This window comes from Mastigoproctus giganteus, chromosome 6 (genome assembly GCF_048544385.1).
Source record: "Mastigoproctus giganteus isolate SK-2022 chromosome 6, ASM4854438v1, whole genome shotgun sequence".
Lineage (NCBI taxonomy): Eukaryota > Metazoa > Arthropoda > Arachnida > Uropygi > Thelyphonidae > Mastigoproctus > Mastigoproctus giganteus.
The window spans coordinates 198,214,555-198,240,081 of NC_143580.1; the positions used below are offsets into that span (position 1 = coordinate 198,214,555).

General features: G+C 35.3%; 1 protein-coding gene across 4 annotated transcripts in view; it reads right to left on the reverse strand.

The window, feature by feature from the left end:
* The window catches only part of CalpA (calpain A), a 698,286-nt gene that overhangs the window by 308,413 nt on the left and 364,346 nt on the right, over window positions 1-25,527 (reverse strand). The window contains exon 1 of one of the 4 annotated variants that reach the window (XM_090376659.1): window positions 19,239-19,311. The exons of the other annotated variants lie outside the window; for them this stretch is intronic. Coding sequence (XP_090232785.1) covers window positions 19,239-19,250 — 12 coding nt within the window. The 5' untranslated portion in view covers window positions 19,251-19,311. Of the gene's footprint in view, window positions 1-19,238; window positions 19,312-25,527 lie in introns of those variants that run through there. 4 annotated transcript variants of the gene reach the window in all.

Below are 25,527 nucleotides of genomic sequence, written 5' to 3' on the forward strand. Positions count from 1 at the left end.
TTATCGTTTAAGTTTGCGGGTCTTCACTACGGCTAATAGCGAGTCTTACAACTGCCTACTTGTGGTGACACCATTCTTTCCTTCTCAATACGGTGGAACGCTTTTAAAACAACGCATAACTCCGCTGTGCCCATGCAGATTGTCTTTATTGATTAGCACAAAGATCCTAACAGACCCTCTGCGATAAGCACGAAGAGTCCACAATGAAAATCTTCTGTGGAGCTGGGCCGAAATGGTTTAACATTTCCATAGAGAGTGTTACCAAATCCAAGAGGGTCGTCAGATATTTCAATAACGAAATTTTGACACAGCGCTTTTTTTTTTTTATTTTTCTCACAACATCTTTATACTCAACGTTTGCATCAACTGAATTCTCTCATTGGGATTTGACAGGAGTTGATGATAACCAAATTGTTCGTGGTTAAGTTTTGCTTTAATCTGCGTTTGTAATAATATAATTAATAAAAATTAATCGTTCTAACAGAATTCGTGGGGGTTCCCCCCATATCCGCTGTATCTCCTGTGTTTTATCTGTTAGCCAATCCAGTCTTGTGATTAGTGTTGATTTTATGTAGGTATAACGTGGTGTTGCGGCTTGTCTTATGGACTGTCTACTTAGCTAGCAAAAGCAGTAATCACTGGCACCGTCCCTGCCTCCAGGATGCGGGCCACCTACTGGATGTTCTTATTGGGTAGCCTACCTGTGTACGAGGCTACTTTTTCAGAAAGGAAAGTGAGAAAGGAGATAGTTATAGAGAGATAGGGAACAGGGGTCAGAAAGCTACTAGAATTTAGAATTAGAAAATAGAAATAGGATTAGAATTAGAAAAAGGCTACTGGAATTAGCCTTTTAACTTCCTGTTAACTTTTGGTAAATTCAAGAATTCTGTTTAAGGAGTTACCGAATGGCTTTTGAATTGAGTACATTTATAAATTTGCAGCCCTCAGATTAAAATATTCATACATGAGCACTAGAAAAAATATGAGGTGTGGGAATTATGGGCAATTTTTTTTATTTGTATAAGCGCAAATTCGTCCCTGGGTGAGTACGAGTCGAATCTTACTGGAAAATCCAGCTCTCTATCGATCATTGTTTCATTCACGGACTTTATTGTCTTACAGAATGTCTTGTTGATATAATTTCACATTTGGCTTAAAACCTTTTTTTATTTGTTTTCACGGAAATGCATCTTAGTAAGGTCGTTGCACGCGACTTTTTGTCAAGCCAAACCATGAGTGAATCAGGATAAATGATTTTTCTCTACTTTGTAGTCAGTGTGTGTGTGTGTGACTAAAGCCTTTGAGGCATCATTATATCGTGTCTGGTAACTTTTTATAGTATGGCTTTGTGTCTTGGTTGATGAAAAATTGGAACTTCCAGGAAAAAATGAAACAAAAAAAAATCACCAACCTTCGCCCAGGACAGAACAATTCTGCCAATTTGTGCAAAAAGCCCATAAGGTCTAATTTAATCAGCCGCGATAACCGTCTAACCACAATATTATTCGATTTCGAATTGAATTTTGCTGCTTACTACTTTTACAGCCCCTGAGGTCTAAACAGTCAGCGAAGAACCAGCTTTTGCATGGTCTCATATTCCTTTCTATCCTTGTAAAGTTTCATAGTACGATAAATAACTGATAGCTAATATCTAACGGCTGCAACATTGTAAAAGTAAACTGAGTGGTTCATTAAATACACCGATCTAATTGCGAGTAGTGTTTCTTTAGATCTCAACACAGCCTAGGGTGGTCGAGGCATAGAATGCAGCGCTCCACAAGAATGGTGGCCCATGCAGAATCCATCACATCCAACAGTTGTCTCAGATCGCACGGTGGTGGATCTCGGTCATGAGCATCTCGTTCACCTCATCCCACAGATGCCCAATCGGATTGAGACCTAGTGACTAAGCAGGCCAGTAAAGTACAGTAAATTCACCTTCTCTGGAACTATTTCTGAACGAATGACCTTTATCCACTCCTCAAACGTCCAGTGTCGGTATTCCCGCGTTCACTGTACCCATGTTTTTGCTTTTAGCTGAAAAGAGTGGAATCCAGTGATGTTGTCTGCTGTTCTGTCCCATCTGTAGGTCTATCACACTTTGCGTTTCTATATACCAATGTGCACACTACTGTTGTATCGCTCTGTCATTTGACCGACTCTATGAAAATAATCTGTTTTACAGACTGTGGTCCATCTGTTAGACTGATTGATTTTTTTATACTCTCCGCCCATGTCGCACATCAAACAGCTATTTCCAGCAGCAGAACTGCCGTTGGCTTGATATTTTCTGGTTGTTGGACCATTCTCGATACACTCTAAACACCACTGTGCTTGAATACCCCCATTAAGGCAACAATCTCCATGATTCTTGAATTGGCACCTCTGCGCGACTCTTGTGCCTCGCTCAAAGTCACTTAGGTGGCGCTGCTGCTCAATTTGGTATCTGCCTTCCCGATTTGTATATACACATGACACTGTCCCTGACAGAGTATTCAACTACTTGATTGATAGAAGTGTCCCTATAAAACTGGCTACTTAGTGTACTTATTGATTTCATACTGATTTCAGTATGAAATAAATTTCTACTATTGATCTATAGAGGCATAGAAAACATGCCCTGACGTGACAAGTAGTGTTGTGGAAACTAATGTTTATTTAATGCCCAGCCAATTAGAGTTTTTTGTGAGTCGAAAATCTACGTAATTCCCCTAACATTGACCTTCCTGTTAGGACTAATTAGATTTAAAAGGAAACTAATCACATCCGGGATGTAAAGTAAACATTTTTCATCTGGCCGTGCACCAGTTTCTTTAAAGGTGTGATGGACAAGAAGACGGCTTTTCTTAAAGCGTTGTATTTCGATTCTGGTGAGAATTGAATGTCGTCAGTGTTCCGTTGTCGCATGACAAGAGATAAAGTTCCTTTCGAGAAAGCCTTTGAGAATGATTTTTTTTTTTTAATGTTCGCAAAGTAAAGACATTTCTTGTTAAAGCTGCAGGGGTGATTAAATAAGTGGTTTCTTAGGTAAACACAGACGGAGAAAATTTTTCCCTGGAGCGTCTTGGGCTTATGAAAATAACGAAAAGTAAGTGAGATGAACTGTACGGCGAATACACAACAGGAAAATAATCGATGAACACACCAGGATACAGCTGTGAGTTCAGGAGAGAGAATAGTGACTGCTAGCACACTTTCCTTTCCTTTAAATTTTCTTTCTTTGCTCAAATATTCGTCTTACTTTCCAGACACCTGAAAGTGTTTGGGAAAACAGAGAGAGAGAGAGAGAATCGAAGTAATGATATGTCTTTCGCATGCAACAGAAACACAAAGATGGATTGTATACGGGAGCGAAGAATGTAGCGGGTGAAATCCATCAAACAGCATCCCTGGATGGGAAGAATAACAAATCAGCTTTTCTACTTTATGGACAACATCAATTCTGATTGCAACAATGTTTTATTAGAACTGCATCCACACCATATTGTGATGTTTAACCGATTGGGCGTTGTAGAGTTAAACCAGCGTTGTTCGAATACACCCCCCCCCCCCATAAATAAACCTTTGGGGTTATAAAGACGTATTCAACTTCAGGGAAGAGATACCACATTAATTTCCAAAAGGCTTATTAAACTGTATTCACTTAGGAGAACTGCCCTGTCCTCTTTTGTTTTTATACACCAAACAGAATTAAAATTACATCGTTTTAAAAACAAATGGGAACAAACTTTACTTTCACGTTGAGTTGCTGTGGTATTGCACCACTTTCAAATTACGTTGTGAAAAGGTTAATCTGCGAACTTCGAAACAAATACTGTTTGCTGTTTTATTTTATAATTATTATTTATTAAATTATTATCCAAACGTCTATAGCTTTTATATAAATATAAATACAGACTTCTGGATAATGTACAGACATTTAAATTAATATTATTAACTTTTATAAATTTAATTAAAATTTTAAGGTGGCGCGTCACCCGATTATGACATCATATAATGACGTTAGCCTCAACTCTCAGACAATAGTTCAAAATCAAGCCAGGATAATTTAAATATTTAAAATAATGAAAAATTTAAACATTTAAACACAATCTGGTGAAAAAATCACTTTTAGTGTTTTTTTTTTTTTTAGGGGGGAGGTGGAGTTTTCTGTTGGAATTTCATGGCTCATAAAAACCACCATCTCTGGCGATGCGTATAGTCACAACAAGAACATCGGATTTTTTTAAAATCCCCCCTATTCACTAAGCCACCCAAGGGGAGAGAGAGAGAGAGAGAGAGAGAGAGAGAGAGAGAGAGAGAGAGAGAGAGAGAGAGAGAGAGACTCCCTAGTGAGAGTTTTCCTCTCCAAAATCAATTCTGAGCGAGCACGAAGGTAAACACTGGCAGAAATTTTGCCATTTTTTTTTTTTTTTTTAATCCAGGGAGAAGAAGGGACAAATTCTTGAATATATTTTTAAAATGGTTTGCTCAAACTCTTCACATACTTGTCATCTTTATTGTACACATTCAATGAAGTTGGAAACTTACTTTCGAATGCACTATATTATCAAAAGTAGTGGGACACGAAAGCGGTCTCTAAAACAGTTTTTAATACGGTGAAGATCAAATTGTTTTCAGTTCATCCCCTGATTTCCTTTCCATTCGGATTGTCGATCGAAAGCAATACCTCTAATTTTCACCGCTTAATTAATCTCAGTGCCTTTTGTGATAGTTCTGTAGTCAACAATTTCTAAAAATGCCAATATATTTTCCCTATAGTAGAAATGCCCCATCTTGAAAGTTTCAGATCCTGCTGATTGTGTTATCAAAACGTATTCTTAAATCTTTCAGCTACATATAAATAAATCGAAGTCTGTTGAACCTTATTTTCTTCTCTTAAGTGAAGGAAATTTATCCACTGGTTCATTTTCACCGAAGCTGGTTCATTTGCAAAGTCAATATTTTCTAATTTTGGCCTTTACCTCTTATTCTACAGTTGAGATATTTGCAAGGTATTGCATTTTATTGAATGTTTATAAATTTTGAATTTCCATAAAGATTACTGGCGCAACTCGCAGGTAAAATAAACTTCAAAACTTCATTAATTCTGAAATGTATTTTAGAATATGTGAACATTCTAAGCTGAACAGTTTAAAACTGCATCGACAACTCTAAAGTGATACTACGTTTTGAAATCATGCGGATGCAATGAATGAAAATAGTAAACATTTTATTTATTTACATCCTACATTAGAGTTTTTCCATTTCATATCTCTCTCTCAGGGGTTACAGAATCAGAAACGTTCCAGCAATTATGGAATCAAAATAGTAGCTCTTTTGCAAGTCAGACTTGCAAAGTAGTTTATTCCCATCCGGCAAAGTCATACATATCATCCTATTATGTCAGAGTAATGAGGAAGCACTGATTTTGTTGTGGAGAATTTCACCATTTATCAGGGGTGAATAAACTGTCGTATTTGTTTCTACATTTTATTAAACTGGCACCAGTTGTCTCCTTTAAGTTTGCAGCATCAGGTTCTGCCCTATTTGTACAATAATTTTTTTAAACACCATTTTTAGTAGTATTTTTCCATATCCAAAAGCACATCATTCACTAGGTGAATACTTAGAGTGCTATTTTATGAAGGGAAGCCTACATAGATTCACGAAGTAATTGTTTCTTATAACTTCTTAAAGAGGGGGGCTATTTTTCTACCCTAACCTGCCTCTGTTATTTATAACCCTGACAAGTGATTTTCCCATTTCCATATCTTACAACCAAAATCGTGCCAGATCGTATGTTACCGAGAACAGAGAAAGACTATTACACCATCTTAAATGGTTGTTCGAGGAAAGTAGCAACTGATAGACAGATAAAAAAAACCGAAGTAAAAAATTAATTTCATGCCTTAAACTCCATCGATTTCGTCTGTAGTCATTTGAGCATAAACTGATGAGATATTTGTCAATTAATCATTCAAACTGACAATCGCTTTTTGCTCTTAACCTGCCAGCTCCGCCATCTTGACGGGAGCGTATGGAAATGCCGTCCGGTAAAAGGCGAGCCTACTTGATGTGATAAATGACCACTTTTTATCCTTTCACTACTTCTACTTGGAGCTGCACAGATAACGTCACCTCCGCATATCATTTTGGAAACTACTTAAACCCTGACGAAGTGTGTCTTTGGAGATAACTAAGGTTTCTTATAACTTCTCTAGACTTGAGTTTAAGACTTGTGCCCATCATCATCATTTTCTTTTGTCATCAACGGGAAGAATGCATAAATTTCTTCCAAGTGTGCATCGCTTCTTTTTTTTTTTTTTTTTTTTTTTTTGTTAACAAATGGGGTTCCGTATTACGGTCTATAATGAAGTGAAATGGAGTGGGTTGCTGGCGGCTGTTTCCTTTTTTTTTTTTATTATTATTTCTTCAGTTTACGTGTTGGTAAGTGTGACGTCACAGCAGTAAATCACTGAGTATGTCAAAGAGATAGAAATAGAAAAGGAGATTGGAAGAGCTTTGGTTCTTTCAATGGGATGCTACAAAAGAGAGACTGTTCACTGTAACATCTTTGGGATCAAATATACACGTTTTTTGCCATTACGTCACTATCACGTGATTAATCACATGATCAAGTGAATACTGCACTTTCAGTCTAGCAAATAACCAAAAAGGTGTGTTTCCAAAACTTAATTTTTCCAAATAATAAAACTGAGAAATCAAGTAATAAATAAGTTAAAACAAGTTAAATTTCACTTTAAAATTTTTATATAAAAATCTCTAATATAATTTGGGGGGGGGGGATCCTGTGAATAGGTTTTGTGTCCAAAAAATAATGAAATGTTGGGAGAAAATGGTTGCTATGGTTATACGTGGCTAAATTATCCGACTAGATGTAAATATGTAACACAAGAATGGGCCCAAGGACGCGCCCTGGGGCTCTCCTGTTTAATATAGCGTTTAGCAAGTAACACCATCGACACATAACTATGAAATATATGAGCTGTTAAAATGGTATCCATACTGGTACTCAAGTAATAATTGCAAATAGAATCTAATAATTAATTATAGATGCTCTTTTATAAAATAGAAAAAGAGTGAATGAATTTGTTTAGTAACTATCACAGTTAAGAAAAGAAATTTAGATTTTTATTATTCCAAATTAACTTAAATAATTCAAACTCTTTATTTATAAAAAAATATTACATAACCAAGCGACAGCAATGCTTTAAAAAAAAAAACGAACTTTACACATTGTGTACAGAAGCAGTAATCTGTCGCTTTCATTATAGGATGTGAGAATGTTTGCAAGGCATATATCGTTCCCTCGCTTTCAGAATTAGAAAGAAATATTCTCACGAAGTACTGACATGAAAATGAAGTGTCATTTAAGTCAAAAGGAATCCATGCATTATTAACTTCTAAATAGACATCCATCTTCTTGAAGTTGCTGTTGACATACAAAACTACTGCATAACTAAGACATCGTGCTATCCGAAAAGAAGCAATGAAAATTTTCCTTACAGGGAATACAGATTGTATAGAAGAGGTAGGGATGGAAGAAGTGGAGTGGGGATTATACTTTTTTTTATCGAAATCTCTCTGAAAGCGACCTGATAATAATAATAATTCAGATAGTAGTTCAAAACAAAAACAACACAGACTCAGTGTCCAGGTGGAAGTTGAGTCTGTGTGATGAGAGATGACTATTGGTAAAGAAAAGAAGGCAGTGGGACTGTGTTATGGGCTAAATAACATGGAGGAATGCAATAAAAATCTGTATATGTTGCATAGGAAACTTGGATGGACAAGCATGCATGATTATCTCGTTATGGAGGATTTTAATTTACCTCTTAATCACTGAAAATCGTGCACTGGCAACACACCAAATAGAATCAGATTTTTTAACCAATTGAAAGACTGTTTTTGTTCCAGCAAGAATATCAGAGAGAGAGAGAGAGAGAGAGAGAACAAAGCACTAAAATGGTATGACTTTGGTTAATGTTCAGCCAAGCAGACGTTAAATAGCAAACCAAATCAATGGCAGTGAAGAACCAGTGGAAGACATTGCAAAAAAAAATCATCTCCTCCTCAAATTCAACAGTTCAAAGACCACTTAGTTAATTTCAATCCTTCTAAAACTCGGTCCTGCCCTATATTTCGCAAAAAGGATTCTTCTGCTCCTATACTCATCTTCGACGACACTCATATTTCTAGACAAGATTATCTCTATTAGGGATTATTACCCTGACTTCTAATCTCTCTTGGCATAAGCACATCACAAATATTGCTTCCTCTGCATTTCAAAAACTGGATTTTCTCTTTCGCTCTCGGTGTTACTTTTCTCCTGAACAGCTACTCACTCTGTACGTCTCGAATCCGCCCTACCATGGAATATCGTTCTCACATCTGGGTGTGTCAACCCCAAAACCTCTCTCAATGACCCATATCTAACAAATTCTGTCCACTCTGTCTCATAGGCATTCTCTTTCTTCTGCTTGCCTTTTCAATAAATATTTTCATGGGCACTGTTCTTCTGAACTGGCTTCTGTAATTTCCCTCTCTCTTCCAAAGCAGTCCGAACATGTGCCCCAGCTAGTCAGCATCCTTTTACTGTCCAACTGCAAACTCACAGAACCAACTTTTTTTCTTCCTCATTTAATCCTTCAACTTCCGTTTTCTGGAACAATCTCCCTTCACATGTATTTCCTGAAAATTGCAATCTGCAGAAATTTAAGTCTAATATCAACAAATATCTTCTTTCATCTTCTCAGCCTCCAACCCATGCTGGGTACTAAGTACTGTAGGTTCTAATACGTTTCGTATTTGGGGTTTTCATAAAAAAAAAAAAATCTCCTCAGAGACACTTCGTCTCCTGAAATGATGAATTAGACATGTCCTGCTTTAAGTCCAGGTATCGTGATCACAGTGAAAACTTATTAAGTTTCATTGTGCTGAAATGTGTTCCAGAAATATATTTGGAAATAAAATATATTCCAAAATATATTTGGAGTTCAGTGCGTGTGAATATTGTATGAAAAAAAATTTAGCTTCTTTTACGATTCCTTCCCAATATTGGACGGTAAATTTTCTTTCACAAAAAATGCGATAATATTTTTCTGGGACCTACTGTACACATGAAAGGTTTTCATGTGTACAGGATCCAAAAACAAGGATCCAAAAACAAGCTGAATTGCTACAATTGTTTCGCATCACACACCAAAAATTAAACAATTCGAAATTTAAAAAAAAATGCAGTAATAAAAAATCAGCTTGTCTTCCCCGAAACAGCAACATTAGCGATAATTATCTTCTTTTAAATTGATTACTGCATCGCTCATACCCTTTATTCCATTCCATCTTTGTCACGCAGTCATGACCGCATGATGGCGCTTTATAGTTAATCACCACAACATCTATGATCTCGAGGGACATCACTAACATATTGTGTAACAGCTGCGCTCCCTTTAGAACAAAGTACTGTACTGCATCCATATTAAGACACTTTCTATCCTACAGAGGTACATATACCTGTCGCAGATTGACAGATTGTTGTAACACGCCTTGTTCGTAATGTTAAAGGTCAGGGATATAGCCGCTTAGTATTGCGGAGTACAGAAAATGTTCTAACCTTGGTTCATTTTCAATATCGATATTCAATGGAAAATCGTCAACCATGCATTTTTAATGTACAGCGCAATAATAAATTTGATACTGCCACGATAGGGAGCGCCACCTATGAGATATACTAAAAAACTGAGAGATTATATTTAATAAGTAGATGAGTAATTAGTATTTAAATCGTTGTTAAATCGGTATTGAACCCTCCCTTTATTTTATTAATAATTATGAACTTAATGTTAATATTATAAAATAAAGTTATTTTAACAGAAATACACAGAACACCTTTAGCCAAATAAACTTTCATGCGCATGTGCAGTTACTTGTCATCCAGTAAATCATAATCTACTTATAATTTCTGAGGAAAAGAATTATTTTCCTGCATCAAATGAATAATAGCGATAATTATTTATTTGTTCAATAAGTTCATCTGCACTTTTCTAATACTGTATATAGAAGTAGCAATTTCCGCTTTATTTGACTTTAAAATCAATAATAAATAAATAAAGCGACAAAATGCGTAGTTCAGAAGTAAATACACTGTCCGGTCAAAACATTATGGCCATCCCATGGTAACGTGTTGCGATGAGAACTGGTAAATGTGATACTGCAGGTTCGTGGCATGCGGTCCATACTTGATCGACATGGGCATGGGACGTGATCTCACGGACTTCGTAAAATTGATGATTGTTGGGTACCAATTGAAGGGTGGCAGTGGTAGTAGGCAGAGGGTTGAGATTAATCGATATTTTTCAGATTGGTGTAATGTCAGGAGTGGTGTCCCCTCACCCAGGATCGACTCTTGGATCATTGCTGTTTCTCATTTTCATAAATGACATCGACGAAGGGATACAAGGCTAGATGGCAAAATTTGCAGATGGAAGTAAATATTAGTAGAGACGTTAATGATCAGTGTCTAGCAGCACTCCTTCAGGATGACTTGAACAGACTTTAAAAATGGTCAGAGAAGTGGCAGCTATGTTTTAATGCTGCTAAATGCAAGGTCACTTGGGGAATAGCAACCCACAAATAAATTATACACTTGGTGGAGTTGAATTAAAAACAGTGGAGCAGGAAAGGGATCTGAGAATTACGATACGAGCAGATATTAAGTTTTCTGAGCAGTGTAAACGGGCAGCACTATATGGCGAATAACTATTATTTCTGTATTACTCTTACTACTAAAATATATTTTATTTATACAGTGTACAGTATCTTGTAAATTTTAATAAACTACATATTCAGAAAACTTGCCTTTAATTTTCAATTATTTAATAGATTAATTTTTATTTCTAATGTTTAACTTTATTTTTCGCGCATTAATACGAAAATTAAACTTTAACTAACTTGATTACAGCTTGCACTAAATTTTATAAGATTACTAACTCTAATTCTAACACTGTATTTTTTATGACTCTTTTTGTTAAATCAATAGCGGTTTCTGAGAATTATATTAATGAAAATAGATTATTTTATATAAAAAAAAAAAAGAATAATAATTGTCAATATTTGTCATTTGCACCTCATAAAGAAGTCCTTGTTTTTTATGGAATACAGTGTTCTAAATATTTGGGAACTTTGCTTAAAAAATTAATTAAAAATTATGTTGTTTTTTTTCTAGAAAAGTGTTTAAATAAGTGGTTGAGTGGTCAGGCTCGAGGGCGACTGATAAATACGGTGCTGTTTCTTGTATTCTCTATCTTGTGAACTCTGTTGACTGTGGTCGTCCCGAAGTGTAAACAGCAAATTATTCACCCGTAACCATCAATGACAAAAGGGCATCTTCGCAGCAAATCAGTATTATTACTGATTTGCTGGGAAGATGCTCCATCAGTTCTCACAACACACAAAATATTGATCCTAACAGGAATGCCATATTGCCACTCGTGAGGGTGCATGTATTCCCCCAATCATGATACTCCCAACTAACAAGCTCGATACACGAGTGTTATTATCAATCTCATTATTCCCATGCATGTTTTATATTTGTAGCCATTATTTTCAATTTCTTCATGACCTCATAAAAGACTTAGCAATTGGGGGGGACGAATGTACTACCCCTGTTATGTAATCAATAAACATAATACTACTAATAAAGATATTGTTTTTACTATCTCTAACCGACACAGAGAGCCAATATTAATGGATAAAGTTTGTATGGCGAGGTCATCGCTCCTTTTATGTGATTGCTAGATCAACCCGTATACTGTTTACGTTTCTCCTTGGTGTCTAATAATGTTTGTATTTCTTCAGGGCGTCAGATGTTATGGTAACAGTTATCGTACTATACCTTATTCTACTTAGGTTATTTTTGTTTATATACATAGGTTACATAAGTGAACTACAAACAAAAATAAAAAATAAAATAACATACATTTTATAAAATGACGGCTGCAATCAAAACTACAAGATATTAAGATATTTATTTATAATTTATATATATTATTATCATTATTATTTATTCATTATTATTTATTATATATAAAGTATTTATAATTTATTATTTATTATATATATTTATATTTTTTATTTATTTTAGATATTTAACAATATTTATTCTCGTATTAAGATATTCTGCTATGAGCACCATTTTTTATTTAATTTTTACTTTTGAAGTTTATGACGTCATCTGCAATTTACTAAAAAAAAAATTCGGTTAATTAACCAATCAGAGCTTTCTTTGTGCTATCAGCAAGAGAACACGTTCCATGTCTGTTTCCACTTCATGTTAACTGCGCATGCTTAAAGAAAGCTAACTACAACTGCTGCTTTTTTAAACTTTTTTTTTTTTAATTAACAGCTCCCTCTATGGTCAAATAACTTCCGCAGGAGAAAGCAGAAATTAAAATTCAACGTTAATTATAATTAACCAAAGTAATAATACAAATATTCCGTTTTCTGCAAATGCGGGTCTTGTAATCAATTATACAAATGAATGCATGTAATCAATAACACACACACAGAGAATAATTTGCCGCGCAACTTGGTAAATTCGGAATAAAATTATGAAGTCTATTATCATCTCTTTACGAACTGTATAAAATTCTTTTAATAAGGAACTTTTGTTTTTCGTTATGTCCCAAATTCTTGTAGATGGGGAATAAGCTGAAAAAACAGAAGCCTTGTTAATACAAATAAAGACATTTATGATAATTGTCTAAGGTTGCAATATAGGATGTTCGTAATTATGTGCCACTATTTGTCTTTCTGCTCAAATGCTGTCCCATCATGTATTTTATTAATTGATGCAAATAATTAATACACTTTTTCCAATGGATGAAAAACATCGTTGTTTTATTATACTCCACAGACGAAAGAACAGTCGAAGGAGTAGAGGTACAATGGCTTTCCCCCCATCCAAACGAGTTCAGTACCCAGAAATATGCTGGGAAGGTCACAGCCTCCGCCTTTTAGGATAAGAATAGGATTTACTTTAACTACCTGGAGAAAGGTAAAACGATACCCGCTAAGCATTATTCATCCTTTTGGACAAACTGAAGGCCAAATGCAGGGGAAAGTCCACCAAAGAAGTGCTATTTTTGTATGACAGTGCTTCGGCACACACACGCTTGCCACATTGGCTGAACTAGGCTTCCCGCTTCTTCATCATTACCCATATTCGCCAGACCTTGCACCCTCGGACTATTACCTGTTCTCAGATCTCAAAACACATTTAAAGGGTATTAAATTTGAATCAAATGATGACGTTATACGATCAACAGAAGCCTGATTTTCAGGATCAGCCTTTCGATTTATATTTGAGAGGTTTGCAAATGCTGGGAAGACCGAGGGGTGCCGATAACGTATCGATAGATTTGAGAAAAACACTTAAAAAGAAAAAAAAAAAAAACATCGGACAGTTAAAATCACATTGAGCCTCCTTCAAGACACGCTCCTACAGAGCCAATAATTCATGAGAGTCAGTTTTCCTCGAAATTTTTGTTTGTTTCTGCAAAGTTTGTTTTGCAGTGGTCTTGAAAGTAGTCTTAACTTAATATCGGTCAACCGTATGAAAGCTTTTTTGTTCGGAAGTCTTGTTAATCAAAGGAGAGCATGTACAAAGTCGTGATATCCATAAATTCAATGATAACTGACTTGCATGTCGTTCCCTTGAGTGCAACGTTCAATGGGAAAGAACAGCCCATGAAGAAGATCTCTTGGTTTATAAAATAAATAAATAAACAGAAATACGGGATCTAATAGACAGAGGCATTTCCGATGCTACCAAAGTTTAAATAAATTACCCAAAGTTTTCCTTCCAAAAAAGATGCAGAATCTCCTAACGTAATGTAAATATGATGTGACGTTGTAAATAATCTTTAAAGTGAACTCTTTCAGATGTTCTCGAAGTATGAGTCGCTTCTTGTAGAAAACAAAAGAAAAAAAATGTAGAATTGCATCCTACTTGAAATATTGAACGGAAAAGAATTCTTCTCCTGTTCTAAGGAGATTAATAATAATGCTATACTGAATTCGATTTAGTAATAAGAGGTTGGATATTTCTTAAGTAAACTTTAAAACTCTATGTCAGTTCATTTTTAAACAAAATTTTGATATACTAAAAGCTCGCAGAATTTTAATGTACTAAAAGCTCGTAGATTATGGAAAATAATATGTCTGCTAGCAAAAGAGCGAACAGGAATTCTACTTTAACAAAACTTTCGATCCAGCTGCAACCACAAAAATCTTGCAGATGTGTGTAGGGATGATCACGTGATTGTTTTCTAATATCGTGTAGGTAGCAAAGTAATTGATTAAAAGTTTACAATAGAGCTGTTTAAAAAGTAGTGGATACACTTCTATTACAAAAACATTTATTTATAAGTGTTTGATCTTGGGTTAATATCTGGAGAATAGAAGAAGAAGAAGAATAGAAGAAGAAGAGTTACTTAAGGATTTTCCATTGCCATAGCCTTCACGTTGATCACACTATACCTTGTATTAACCTTTTCCATCCAAGTCGAAACGATTACTTTATCCATCAAGCCGCAGTAGGATAGGGCAATGAATCATATCGGCATGCTTTCTGTAAACCACGGAGCCATTTAGACCCAGCGAGACTTCAGCATTTATCGAAGAGCGCTGATCTTGTTTCGTAAACAACTCACATCACCACTTTTCACATTAACATTTCTCTTTCCAGCGAAAGAACTTTAATACGTAGCTTACCACTGCTTTTTGAACAGCCCTCATTGTAATGTAGCACTTAACTGGTAGCCAGAAACATTCAGAAATATCTTTATACTATTCTAAGCGTTATGACAAATTCATGAGTCAATCTTCATCTTTAAAAAATAAAAGGGACCGATCAGTTTTATAGATGAGAAGTGATAACCACGTCAGATGACTTGGAAATAGCAATTGAGATAATGTCATCGAAGGACGGTTATTGGATCCCATAAGTATCCAGACAGAATCGCTCCATCCTTTTTACTTCATTTATTATCTCAAATTTGTTTTCCAATATTTATAGGCACCACGTAAGTAGATAAATAAAACAGGAGAGAAAGAGGCAAGGGACGAAACCTAAGATTGGAAAAAATATATTGATTAAGAGAAAATGCGAAATGAATGGCCGACGAGATATGCAGGTAGATAAATAGACAGATATGGACGCAGTGAGTTAAACAGATAGACAGAATTGTTTCTCGGTACAACGTAATCTGATGTACGTAATGAAGACACTCGCTGTAGATAATTTCGAGACCCGGAGCTCCTATAATTGAGGTAACCCACTGGCCTAAAGGCATTTTGCAGATCGCTCACTAAGCCCCATCTCAGTCCACCGTTTAGCTACTTTACCGGGTAACTGGATGCATTCGTCCGTCCTCTGTTTGATGGAAACTTTCAGCAATGCGAGAGAAAACAGGACAGCCAGTGTCACTCTCTATTTGTCCCAGTGGTGCAGTTTTCTCTATTAATTCCAGCGGACGTAAATTGTCCGCTTGGATTACCAACGTTGCGAATTAATTTTATTCGTGTTCAAGGTAACCAGTTGCCATGGTGTGAGAACTACGAAGAGCGTCCTTCCAGCCCCCGAAGAATATTTTCCTTTGTAGATTAGTGCAGCCCGCACGCGATATTTTGATTAACTAACCTGTTATTATGAGTTGTAATTTGCATTTGATCCACGAATGACCTTTAAGCCCTTCGCTACGCATTTCCTAAATAATATTCAGAAATAAACGCGATCGTAGTTTAAATGATGGAATAAACTATCCACCTTTAAGTCGTGAAATGCATTATTCTCTCTTCTTTCGCTCTCGTTTTGATAAAAATGGAAACTGGGAAAAAATACTCGTACAAGTGCAAACTAACTAGCTCTCTAGACTTCATCCTCTCCTTTGAATAGTCATGTTTTGCTCTTATTATTTTTAATACTTGTCAAGAAACGTGTTCTGCTTCGCAACCACTTTTCGGCGAATTGGTTCTATTGTAATCCTCTTCCTTCCATGCGCAATCCATCTCTGCACGGACGTGAGTGAGAATCCCATCTCGGCATCGTTTTATATACTTGGCAGGAGGTTTACAGTTTGGAGTAAAGGACTTTATGGAGCAACGCGGCAAACAACCCTATAAAATATAAGAGCATCCTTAAATAGTTACTGCTTGGCGTAAAAATATCCTGCCGATATAGCCACATCTTATCTCGCTGCTAGTGACCTCTACTGTTTTCAAATTGAAACCTATATTAATAAATAAAAGTAAAAGGTTATTTTGCCTTCACTCCCGACACGGCCATCGATCATGCAAGGCATGCTGGGATCGCACCAGTGCCATTAAAGTACATTAGGTAATTAGTTGGCCCCGCAGAACTTTTAGACAAGGCACGCTATCAATTTTTAATTGCTTATGAATAAAAATGCTATTTCCATATGCACGAAGGACTACGCACTATAATAAAACAGGCAGTTATTTCGAGATACGTTTTACCTTTTAAAATATTTAACAGTAAACGTGTCAACTATTTAATGCTTGTGTGTAGTGTATCCAGCTCTCAAGTATACTTAGGTTAATGATTTAGGGCCAAAAGTACAGTTCTTAGACATTATTTTTAACGTAACTTCTCTTCATCAAGCAACGTTCACTGCATGTAACCCCTCCTATTTTCCCACCATGGAATTAAATGACTTTGTTAGGATATAGTCTGTCGAGACTGAATTTTTAATGACAATGTTATGTACTGGGTACCTCTACATGATATATCTCTAATAATTGTGCCTTTATAATTACATCAGTTACACTATAAATTAGGCACGTTTTTGGGTATAAAGAAATGGGGTGGGGGAGTGGATCTGGTTTACTAGATAGAGGACTATACACAGGTGCAAACCCAAGCTCCTTTACTTATGCAAAATGTGTAACAGTAAAACAAAATAAATGATTTAATTTTTTCACAAGGTAAGTTGTGTATGTAGAAATATTCAGTGATTTCACATGGCTTATAAATAGGGAAAATAATTTTAGTTATTTTCCCTATTTATTTCGATCACGTTAAATAGATAAGCTATCCTTCGGAGGCCTGTGTTTATATAGGACTCATGTTCACGCTTCTGTTTCACATTAAACTCATTGATCTATTATAATCAAGTCGCAAAATTCAACTAACCCTTCACAAAATTCATGTGATCCATTTCACCCAAATCACAAAATCTAGTTGATCCATTTCACCCAAATCACAAAATCTAATTGATCCATTTCAGCTGTCACAAAATATAATTGATCCATTTCAGTTGTCACAAAACCTAATTGATCCACCTTCACCCAAATCACAAAATTCAAGTGATCCATTTCATCTCTAATGGTGGCGAAATGGATCAGTATTATTTAAATGACTATGATTCATTCAGTTTTGTAGATTTTTTCGCAAGGTAAGTTGTGTATGTAGAAATATTCAGTGATTTCACATGGCTTATAAAATAATGTGTATTTTTCTAACAATATTTTTTACTAGGATTTATAACTTAGGTGGTCCCACATATTCTAAATCAGGTAAATTCCATAATTGAGAAATGTTTACAAAAAACAGGAGAGTTCTAATTTTTGTTCTCCTCCTCATAATTTTGAAATAAATCAATAATGTCTTTCGTTAGTTTATTATAATATATTATTATAGTAATTTTAGCTTTTCTCCCCAACTTTGAGAGTCAGTTAACAATGACGAATAATATCTCTGGGTGGATCTGAAGGGCACAGAGAATTGGGCATGCTGTGGTTATTAAAAAAAATTGGAGCCTCTAGAAAATCTCGCAGGAGTCATAGAATTTGTAATTATGTGCGCCTGCTACTCCAATTTTATTTATAGGCAAATCCGTCCTCAAGGTAAGTACTGAAGGTTGTAGTCTTCACTACGATGTTTATCTCAATGCGCACTGCGCATGTACAAACAGCTAATTACGCACTCTTAGAAGAATCCGTAATTTTATTGGTGTGTATGAAAAAAAAAATATATAGCCTGTTCTTCTGCACGATGTCCACAGCAGAGCAGTTCATGAAAGTGTCTAAAAAAATGCATTTAAACAGACGAATAATAGAGAGGGGGGAGATAGCATTTTATCCCTTAAGTGGTGCGTTTCTAAGTCTTGGCTTCCATTAGTATTCCCTTCTAGTGTACCTACGTAAGCGCCTTAGTCACCATCCGGATTACTCCAGTATTTGCAATGTTGGTTGACATCCGAGCCAGACGTTCTTTCCCACGGAAGACCCACTAGCGAGCCAGGAGTGCATAAGAAAAAAAAAAAAAAAAACAATAAACCTTAATGTGGCACAGGAGACGTGGCAATAAGTAGAATGCATTAAGTTGTTTTTTTTTTTTTTTTTTACCCCTAGAAAATGACATCTCATTTTCCCTACAGAAAAAATCGGTTTCTCTCACGTAATTTTTTTTATTTTTTATGAAGATCCAAATAAAAGCGAGTAACAGAACCTGGAATCTCTTATGCCACACTCTCGCTGTTCTCTTAAAGATATTAAATTTCTCCGACAATTAATTTTGATGTTCAATTACAGCAGTTGGCATAATCTGAACACCTTAAGCTATTTATTCTGACACTAGCAGACAGTAAACTCGGTATACAATTTGACTATTTTATTTATTTATTTTTAAATCTTAAAAGGAGTGAGAAGCAGATAACATCAAACGTTTCCCAGTAATTCGCTGTAAGAGTACTTTACTCTATAAATTAATGAATGAGATGTAAAGCAATCAGAACTCAAAAAAACAATGCTTTTCTCAGAAGAGTTTAAATTAAGATACTTACGAATGACATTTGTACTTCTCCAAGCAGAATTTAAAAGGCAAGTTTGCAAGAAGTCGAAAGAACGTTTCATTAGTTGGAAACAGAGCGATCTAAAAGAAGTTAATTAATACTGGAAATGGGGAAAAGTTAAAAGGTTATTTCGCAGAGAGTATAGAGAAGGCAAATCTTCAAATGTTTATGAAGGAATTGCTTAGATGCTCCAGTTTACATTCTACTACACGATAAGAACTAGTGTTTATCTGGAAAATCATTAATGGTAAATATTCATGATTTATTCTTTGTAAACAATCTCTATACGACCAATACACTAAAAATCATAGTCCTAAATTCAATCCTAACTTTCATTTATTAAATGGTATACGTTTAACTTACCTTAAACGCCATGACTGTTGTCTCCTATTGTGGAAATTCTGCAAGCTATAGGGGTTGCACAAGTATAGATGTGCTTTTCCGCAATGTGTTCTACTCACGACCGACACAAACATCTGTTACGTATGGTGAGTGGAGAACGTGCTTTTATCAGATGCTTATCACTGGCATATTACAACGACACAGCAAATATACTAATCCCAGGACACTTCCTCGATGGGTAAACTTCTACGAAAACAATCATTAATGTCCGAAACAAACCTGTTTAATTCATACCGTTGTTGCCATCAGTGCAAAGATACGAAAGCAAACCCGTCGAGGTCATTATCAAGTATTAAGTCAATTATTAAAGCTTAATAAGAGATAACTGGCATAAATACACGATGGAAAATCTCTGGATTGCTTTCATAATCGAGCTACAACAAATCTTTTACCAACACGAACTGATTCTCTCAATACAGCTTCTTATAAACAATTACTGGACTGTATTTTCCATCCTTTGAAAAACTTGGAGATTCTAGAATCCTGTTTTTTAGATCGTTGCGTGTTTTCTCTGTGTGAATCCCGCTCGCTTTTTAAGTGTACATAGAGCACCTATTCACATCTTGCTGCTGACCAGCTGTTTGCTTGCTAGAAACCATTTAGAACCTCAACCCAGCACCTAATATCATCCATCACTTGAGGCCTTCTGTAGTAAACACTTCACTTTTCACATACATAACCGTTTCCTTTTAAAACATCTGATTTTCTTACTTCTGTTTAACGAAAATGGTTGCTGAAACAACTGTGATACTACCATTAGTTCCCACACGTTAAGAACAAGAGAAATTCTTTAAAAATATAGATTTAGAGTGCAATATTTTGTTGCCCCACTTTCGCGGCTCCGATTTTAACGAACTGCAATATAAGACTGGTTCCGTAAACACCAAAATATGCATCAACTATCTACCATTCTCATTGTTAACATTGATAAAATGGAAATCATTGGCAGTAACTGCGCATGATCTGGTTCCCGTGAGGCACCACGTGTTTTTGTTGCACGTAATTAAATTATAGTCATTTTATTTTATTCGAATATGGTATTAGAAATTTAGAACGCATGACAATGTACAAAAAGTGTACAAAATAAAATATAATATAATGTAAAATAAAATAAAATATACATCAAGTATTTACCATTCTCATTATTGACATAGAAGTTGATATGAAATGGAAATCATTGGCATTAACTGTGCATGATCTGGTTCCCATGAGAACAAAGTAAGTGTCAAATCTAACAATTAAAGCGAAATAAAATGGAAATCATTGTCTTAACTTAGCATGATTCTGTTATTTGAATTAGATGCATGATAGTATACAAAATAAGGTGTATTAATTAAGCTTAAATTTAAACTTTACCAATTAAATTGTTTTCAAAGTAATTAAAATAAAAATTAAAGATTAAATTCTTTATTTAATGAAAAATCTTCTTTTTTTATTGTTATACTTTATTATAATGCAGATTTGGTGACTACATTAAGTGGATCGAAGTTCTGTCAAAATACGATCTACAGTAGACTCGATTATCCGGATTACGGATTAACCAAGGGCCTACGGCCAATGGAGATGTAAATAAAATAAGATACGGCTAATTGTAATATTCTCTAATATATATTTCTAATAATATGCATTCATGTGCGTTTATCCGAAGTTGCGATTATCGAGAGACGTCTTTATCACATTCATCTCGGATAATCGGAAACGAACTGTATTTCCTTAAAAGTTTCAGTAATCCCAAAGACAATTAAACCTTTAAAAAAAAAAGGGAGAACCAAGAAAAAAAAAATACTCCAATACATTCTGTAAATTCTTGTCTCAAGATAATTATAATTTAAAGAATAAGGAGGACAGGCGATAAGATTCTTTCGGTAATTTGTCTTTCGCAGGTATTAAAGCGTAAAGGCATGCTTCATACTTCTGAACTCATCACAATGCCCCGAACTTTCGGCGTTCACAACATACAGGCTTAAATAATGTCACTTTGTCGGTTACTACGTATTCTGCAAAGGACACAGGGCTGTTACGGCTCAGCGAATCTAAGTGTGTGAGGCGGTGAAGCTTCCAGTGTATGTCATCGTCAGCCGGACAATGTCGATCAACTTCAGTGTAGCGTGTATAGCGATGACTTGCGCGTGCACGCGACCGACACATCTTAACTATTAGGATAAATCTAGCCTTTTAAAGTCACCCTATTATTATGGAAGATCAGAGTGGCGTAAATATACAGCTTGGCTTTGAAAACACATGGGATGTGGTTCACATCAAGTATTTTTCTTTCTTTCTTTTTTTTTGGCTTAATCTTACGCAGTTAATTACATAGCTGGTAACACTAATGTACGTAGACGTCACTACAAACTTTAAAGATCTACGTCTTGCGCTGCTAAGATCGACATATCTCCCACAAGCTACACGCTATTACGTAATTATCAGTTAATTACGGTTTTAATATGTATTTTTAATCACCGACATAATACGAACGAAGAGCGAGACGAAAATGAACCGTTTTAGAGCTTGCATAATAACTCCTCCCTCCTAAACTGCTCTACATATTAGAATAAAATGATTGTGATAATCGAAAAGAACACATCCCCCTAGTTTTTAGGTGTTTTTTTAAGCCTTTTTTGAAAATTGCCTGTCTGAAATTAAATAATTATTTATATAATTTCTACTCAATCTACAAAATTGAAACTCTGAATATACATAAACAGAAGTGTTTTCTTTGATTTTCCAACTTTAAATTTCAGAAAAAACTATTAATTAACGCGAAAACAGCAAAAATGTTTGATTAAGTATGCACTTTTTCTAACAAGAAAGCCACGAGACAGGAAGTGACTTAATGGAAAGGATTTACGTCACTTTCGTTGTTAATTTCAGCTTAATAACAGTCGATTTCAGGTGACACGAGAAATCGACTATTATTGACTTGTCACGTGACAAGTACTTTCACTGATTTATCATTGTCGACTGCTGCATTGCATCACAATGATGACGTCACAAATGGTATCTTTAATGATTGGTTAAGGCAAGTAATGATGCATAATAATGTGACCATGACCTAACGTAATTAAGCAAAACAGCAAAAAAAAAACAGAAAAAAAAAGTTGTTATTACAGATCCCGTTAGGTGTGGACTGTAATTATAATTTAATGAGCATTAATGGAATAATTATGGAACCATTAGCAACTAAGTTTTTTGTTTTGTAAATCTTATTTCATCACGTGATTAATTTCGAATCTGTTTTAGCAGAAGAAGTCGTCTCTGAAACGTGCTTGGCAACCGTTTAGTAAACGAATTGAATGGCGCACGGTCAGACCGCTCTATTTGAGATCACCCAAAGGAGCATAGTAAGAAAAATTGCATCTTTTCTGGGTTGCGTCTTCTCTATAAGCACAATTTTCGTCTGATTTTTAAACAGGTAAGTGTTCAAACGCGACTATACATTAACCTTTGGTTACTAGTGTAGCATAATCCCATATGAACGTTTTTTTTTTAATATAAAGACATATAGTGAAATACGTGAAATGATTTTTAAAAAATATATTTCTATATACAGTATTTATAAATATCGTTTATATTACATGCAGACGATATTTTATAAATATCGTCTGCATGTAATAACTCGGCTCCTAATGGATGGATTTTCATAAAATTTTATATTTGGGTCTTTTAGAATAACGTGTCGAAACTTCCCAAATTTCATGAAGCTAGAACCAATAGAAGTTCGGCAATTATTATTTTTTTGTCTGTCCATCCGCATGTAGATTCTCATGAAATTTTATAATTCACTTTTTTAGAATGATTTGTCGAGCCTTCCCAAATTTCATTAAAATCTGACCAACAGAAATCCAGTGGAAGGATGAATCACTGCAAGACTCGTCGATTGGAGGAATGAATAAGCAATATGGCGGATGCGCAGAAACGAAATGTTTTGATCCGCGCATAAAAGCCTTTGCTTTTTGCTCCCCCTTTTTTTTTGTTACAAATTATGAATTATTATTATTATTAATACATTGCGCATTAACTAATTTCATTTTAGTACTTATTATTAAGTTTAAAGAATGATTACGAGTCTTAATCCAATGAGATTGAGAATTAGGTTAGAGTCAAAAGATCGTGAGTTTATGAACACTATTTTATCAGTCTAATTTTTTTAAAAAAAAAAAGTACAAAAAGTTTGTTTTTTTTTAGGGTACTTCAACCTCAATCCAAGCAAGAATTCATTACTGACCTTTTCTCCAAAATTAAAATTTTCTGCGCATGCGTATCTCTAGCATCACTTTCCTTTTAATCAAATTTCAAGATCCTTTATAGCGTAAATTGCTGATCAACTGGATTATTTGAAATAATTTCGACGCAAATCACTGAACAAGTTGGGACATGCGATGAACGCACGAATTCAAAGTAAACAACAACAATTTATTCATCTATAAACCTCTTCTATCTGGTGTTATCTCTTGCGCATTTTAAAGTCAAATGACCGAAAGAGATCGTTGACTTTATCTTCATATTACAATGGAAAGCCCAGAAAACCAACACCAAAAATGTCTTTCTGGTGATCCATGAATTCAAAATAGGCGAACGTCCTTCTAACAAGCATAAATTCTTTATTCTTATACGCTAAGGAGAGCTAGGGATGTGTGAGATATGCCACACAAGAGATGGGAAAAGCTGGTATCAGGTGGCAAGCTGAGTTTCCACATTAAGCGAGAAGCGAGAATTACGCTTATCGGAACGCTAACACACAGAAAAGTGTCCTCCGAAAGACAGAAGAAATAATAAAAGTATTAACATCTACTTCGGATAAATATGAAAATTTTGGGGAAATTTCGAGTGATAACCCACAATGAAGAGTTTTTCGTATTTGCAACATCTGGGGAAATCAAGCGCTCGGGTACGTATTGAGGGAATAAAATTATACCGGTTGGTAAAGTACCAGATGAGAAAGAGTGGGACGTATAATGACAATATGTAAAATCACAAGAACCACTCTTTCCTTTTTTAGAAAATAAACATGTGCAAGGTTTTACTTATTTTTTGAGTTGTTTATTGCTGCCCTTGAGGAAGCTTTCAGAAGATTAGACTGGTCGCAGAAAGGAGTCAGTGTGAATGGAGAGTACCTAAACCATTTACGATTTGCAGATGACATTGTGATCTTAAGCCACGATCCCGAGAATTAGAGGAAAGTCTTAATCAGTAATGCGGAATTGGTAAGGATTTTGGACTAAAGATGTATATGGCTAAAACAAAAGTAGTGATTAACAAGTATGCCACTGGAAGGGATATAATCGTTGAAGGAGTAAAAATTGAAAAGGTGGATTCATATACTTATCTCAGACAAGTCAGCTGTAATAATGATAAATGGCTGAAAGTCAAGAGAAGAATAAATTTTGGATGGATAGCATTCAGCAAATATAGTCACATACTGAGGAGCAATATCCCAATTTGTCTGAAACGTAAAATAACGAACCAATGTATACTCCCCACCATGACTTATGGAAGTGAAACTTGGGCACTCACTAAAAGAATGGAAGAGAAGCTGAGAACGACACAGCGAAGAGCGGAACGAATTATATTGTGAATCAGACTGTTAGATAAGAAGAGAAACACGTGGATTAGGCAGCAAACTCAAGTAAAAGACATTCTTATCAAAACTAAAGAACTGAAATGGACTTGGGCAGGACACATAGCTCGAAGACATGATGACAGATGGACTAAGAAAATAACAGAATGGTACCCAAGAGGAGCTAAAAGAAAACCTGGAAGACAACAACGGAGATGGATAGATGAAATTCAATTGGATGGCCATTGAACAAAAGAGAAGGAACTAGAAAGTTGCTAGAGAGGCCGTCATCCTGCAGTGGATTCAAAATGGTTGATGATGATTACGAACGAAACATAGAAAAGGGCTGATTCATTTTAGACTTATTACTAACATGAAATGTAATTTTCATATACACTTAGTGATCACTGAATTATGAACACCCCATCCGTAATGGACTATGCCCACAGCTCGCAGTATAAAAAGCAGAACAACTTCGTACACTACAGCAGTGGTAATTTGCATCTGGTCATGAAAGCAAGTAATAAAATATAAGTAGTGAAGTACTGGAACGGCATGTCTTGTCGGTTGCTCACGGCCACTGGGGTTAAGGTGTACACTTTGTCGAAGGGGTAAAATCACCTCCTGCCGACAGAACTCTAAAGGATTACACAAGGTGAACGTTCTTCGTAAGCGAAGCTTTCAGAGCATTGT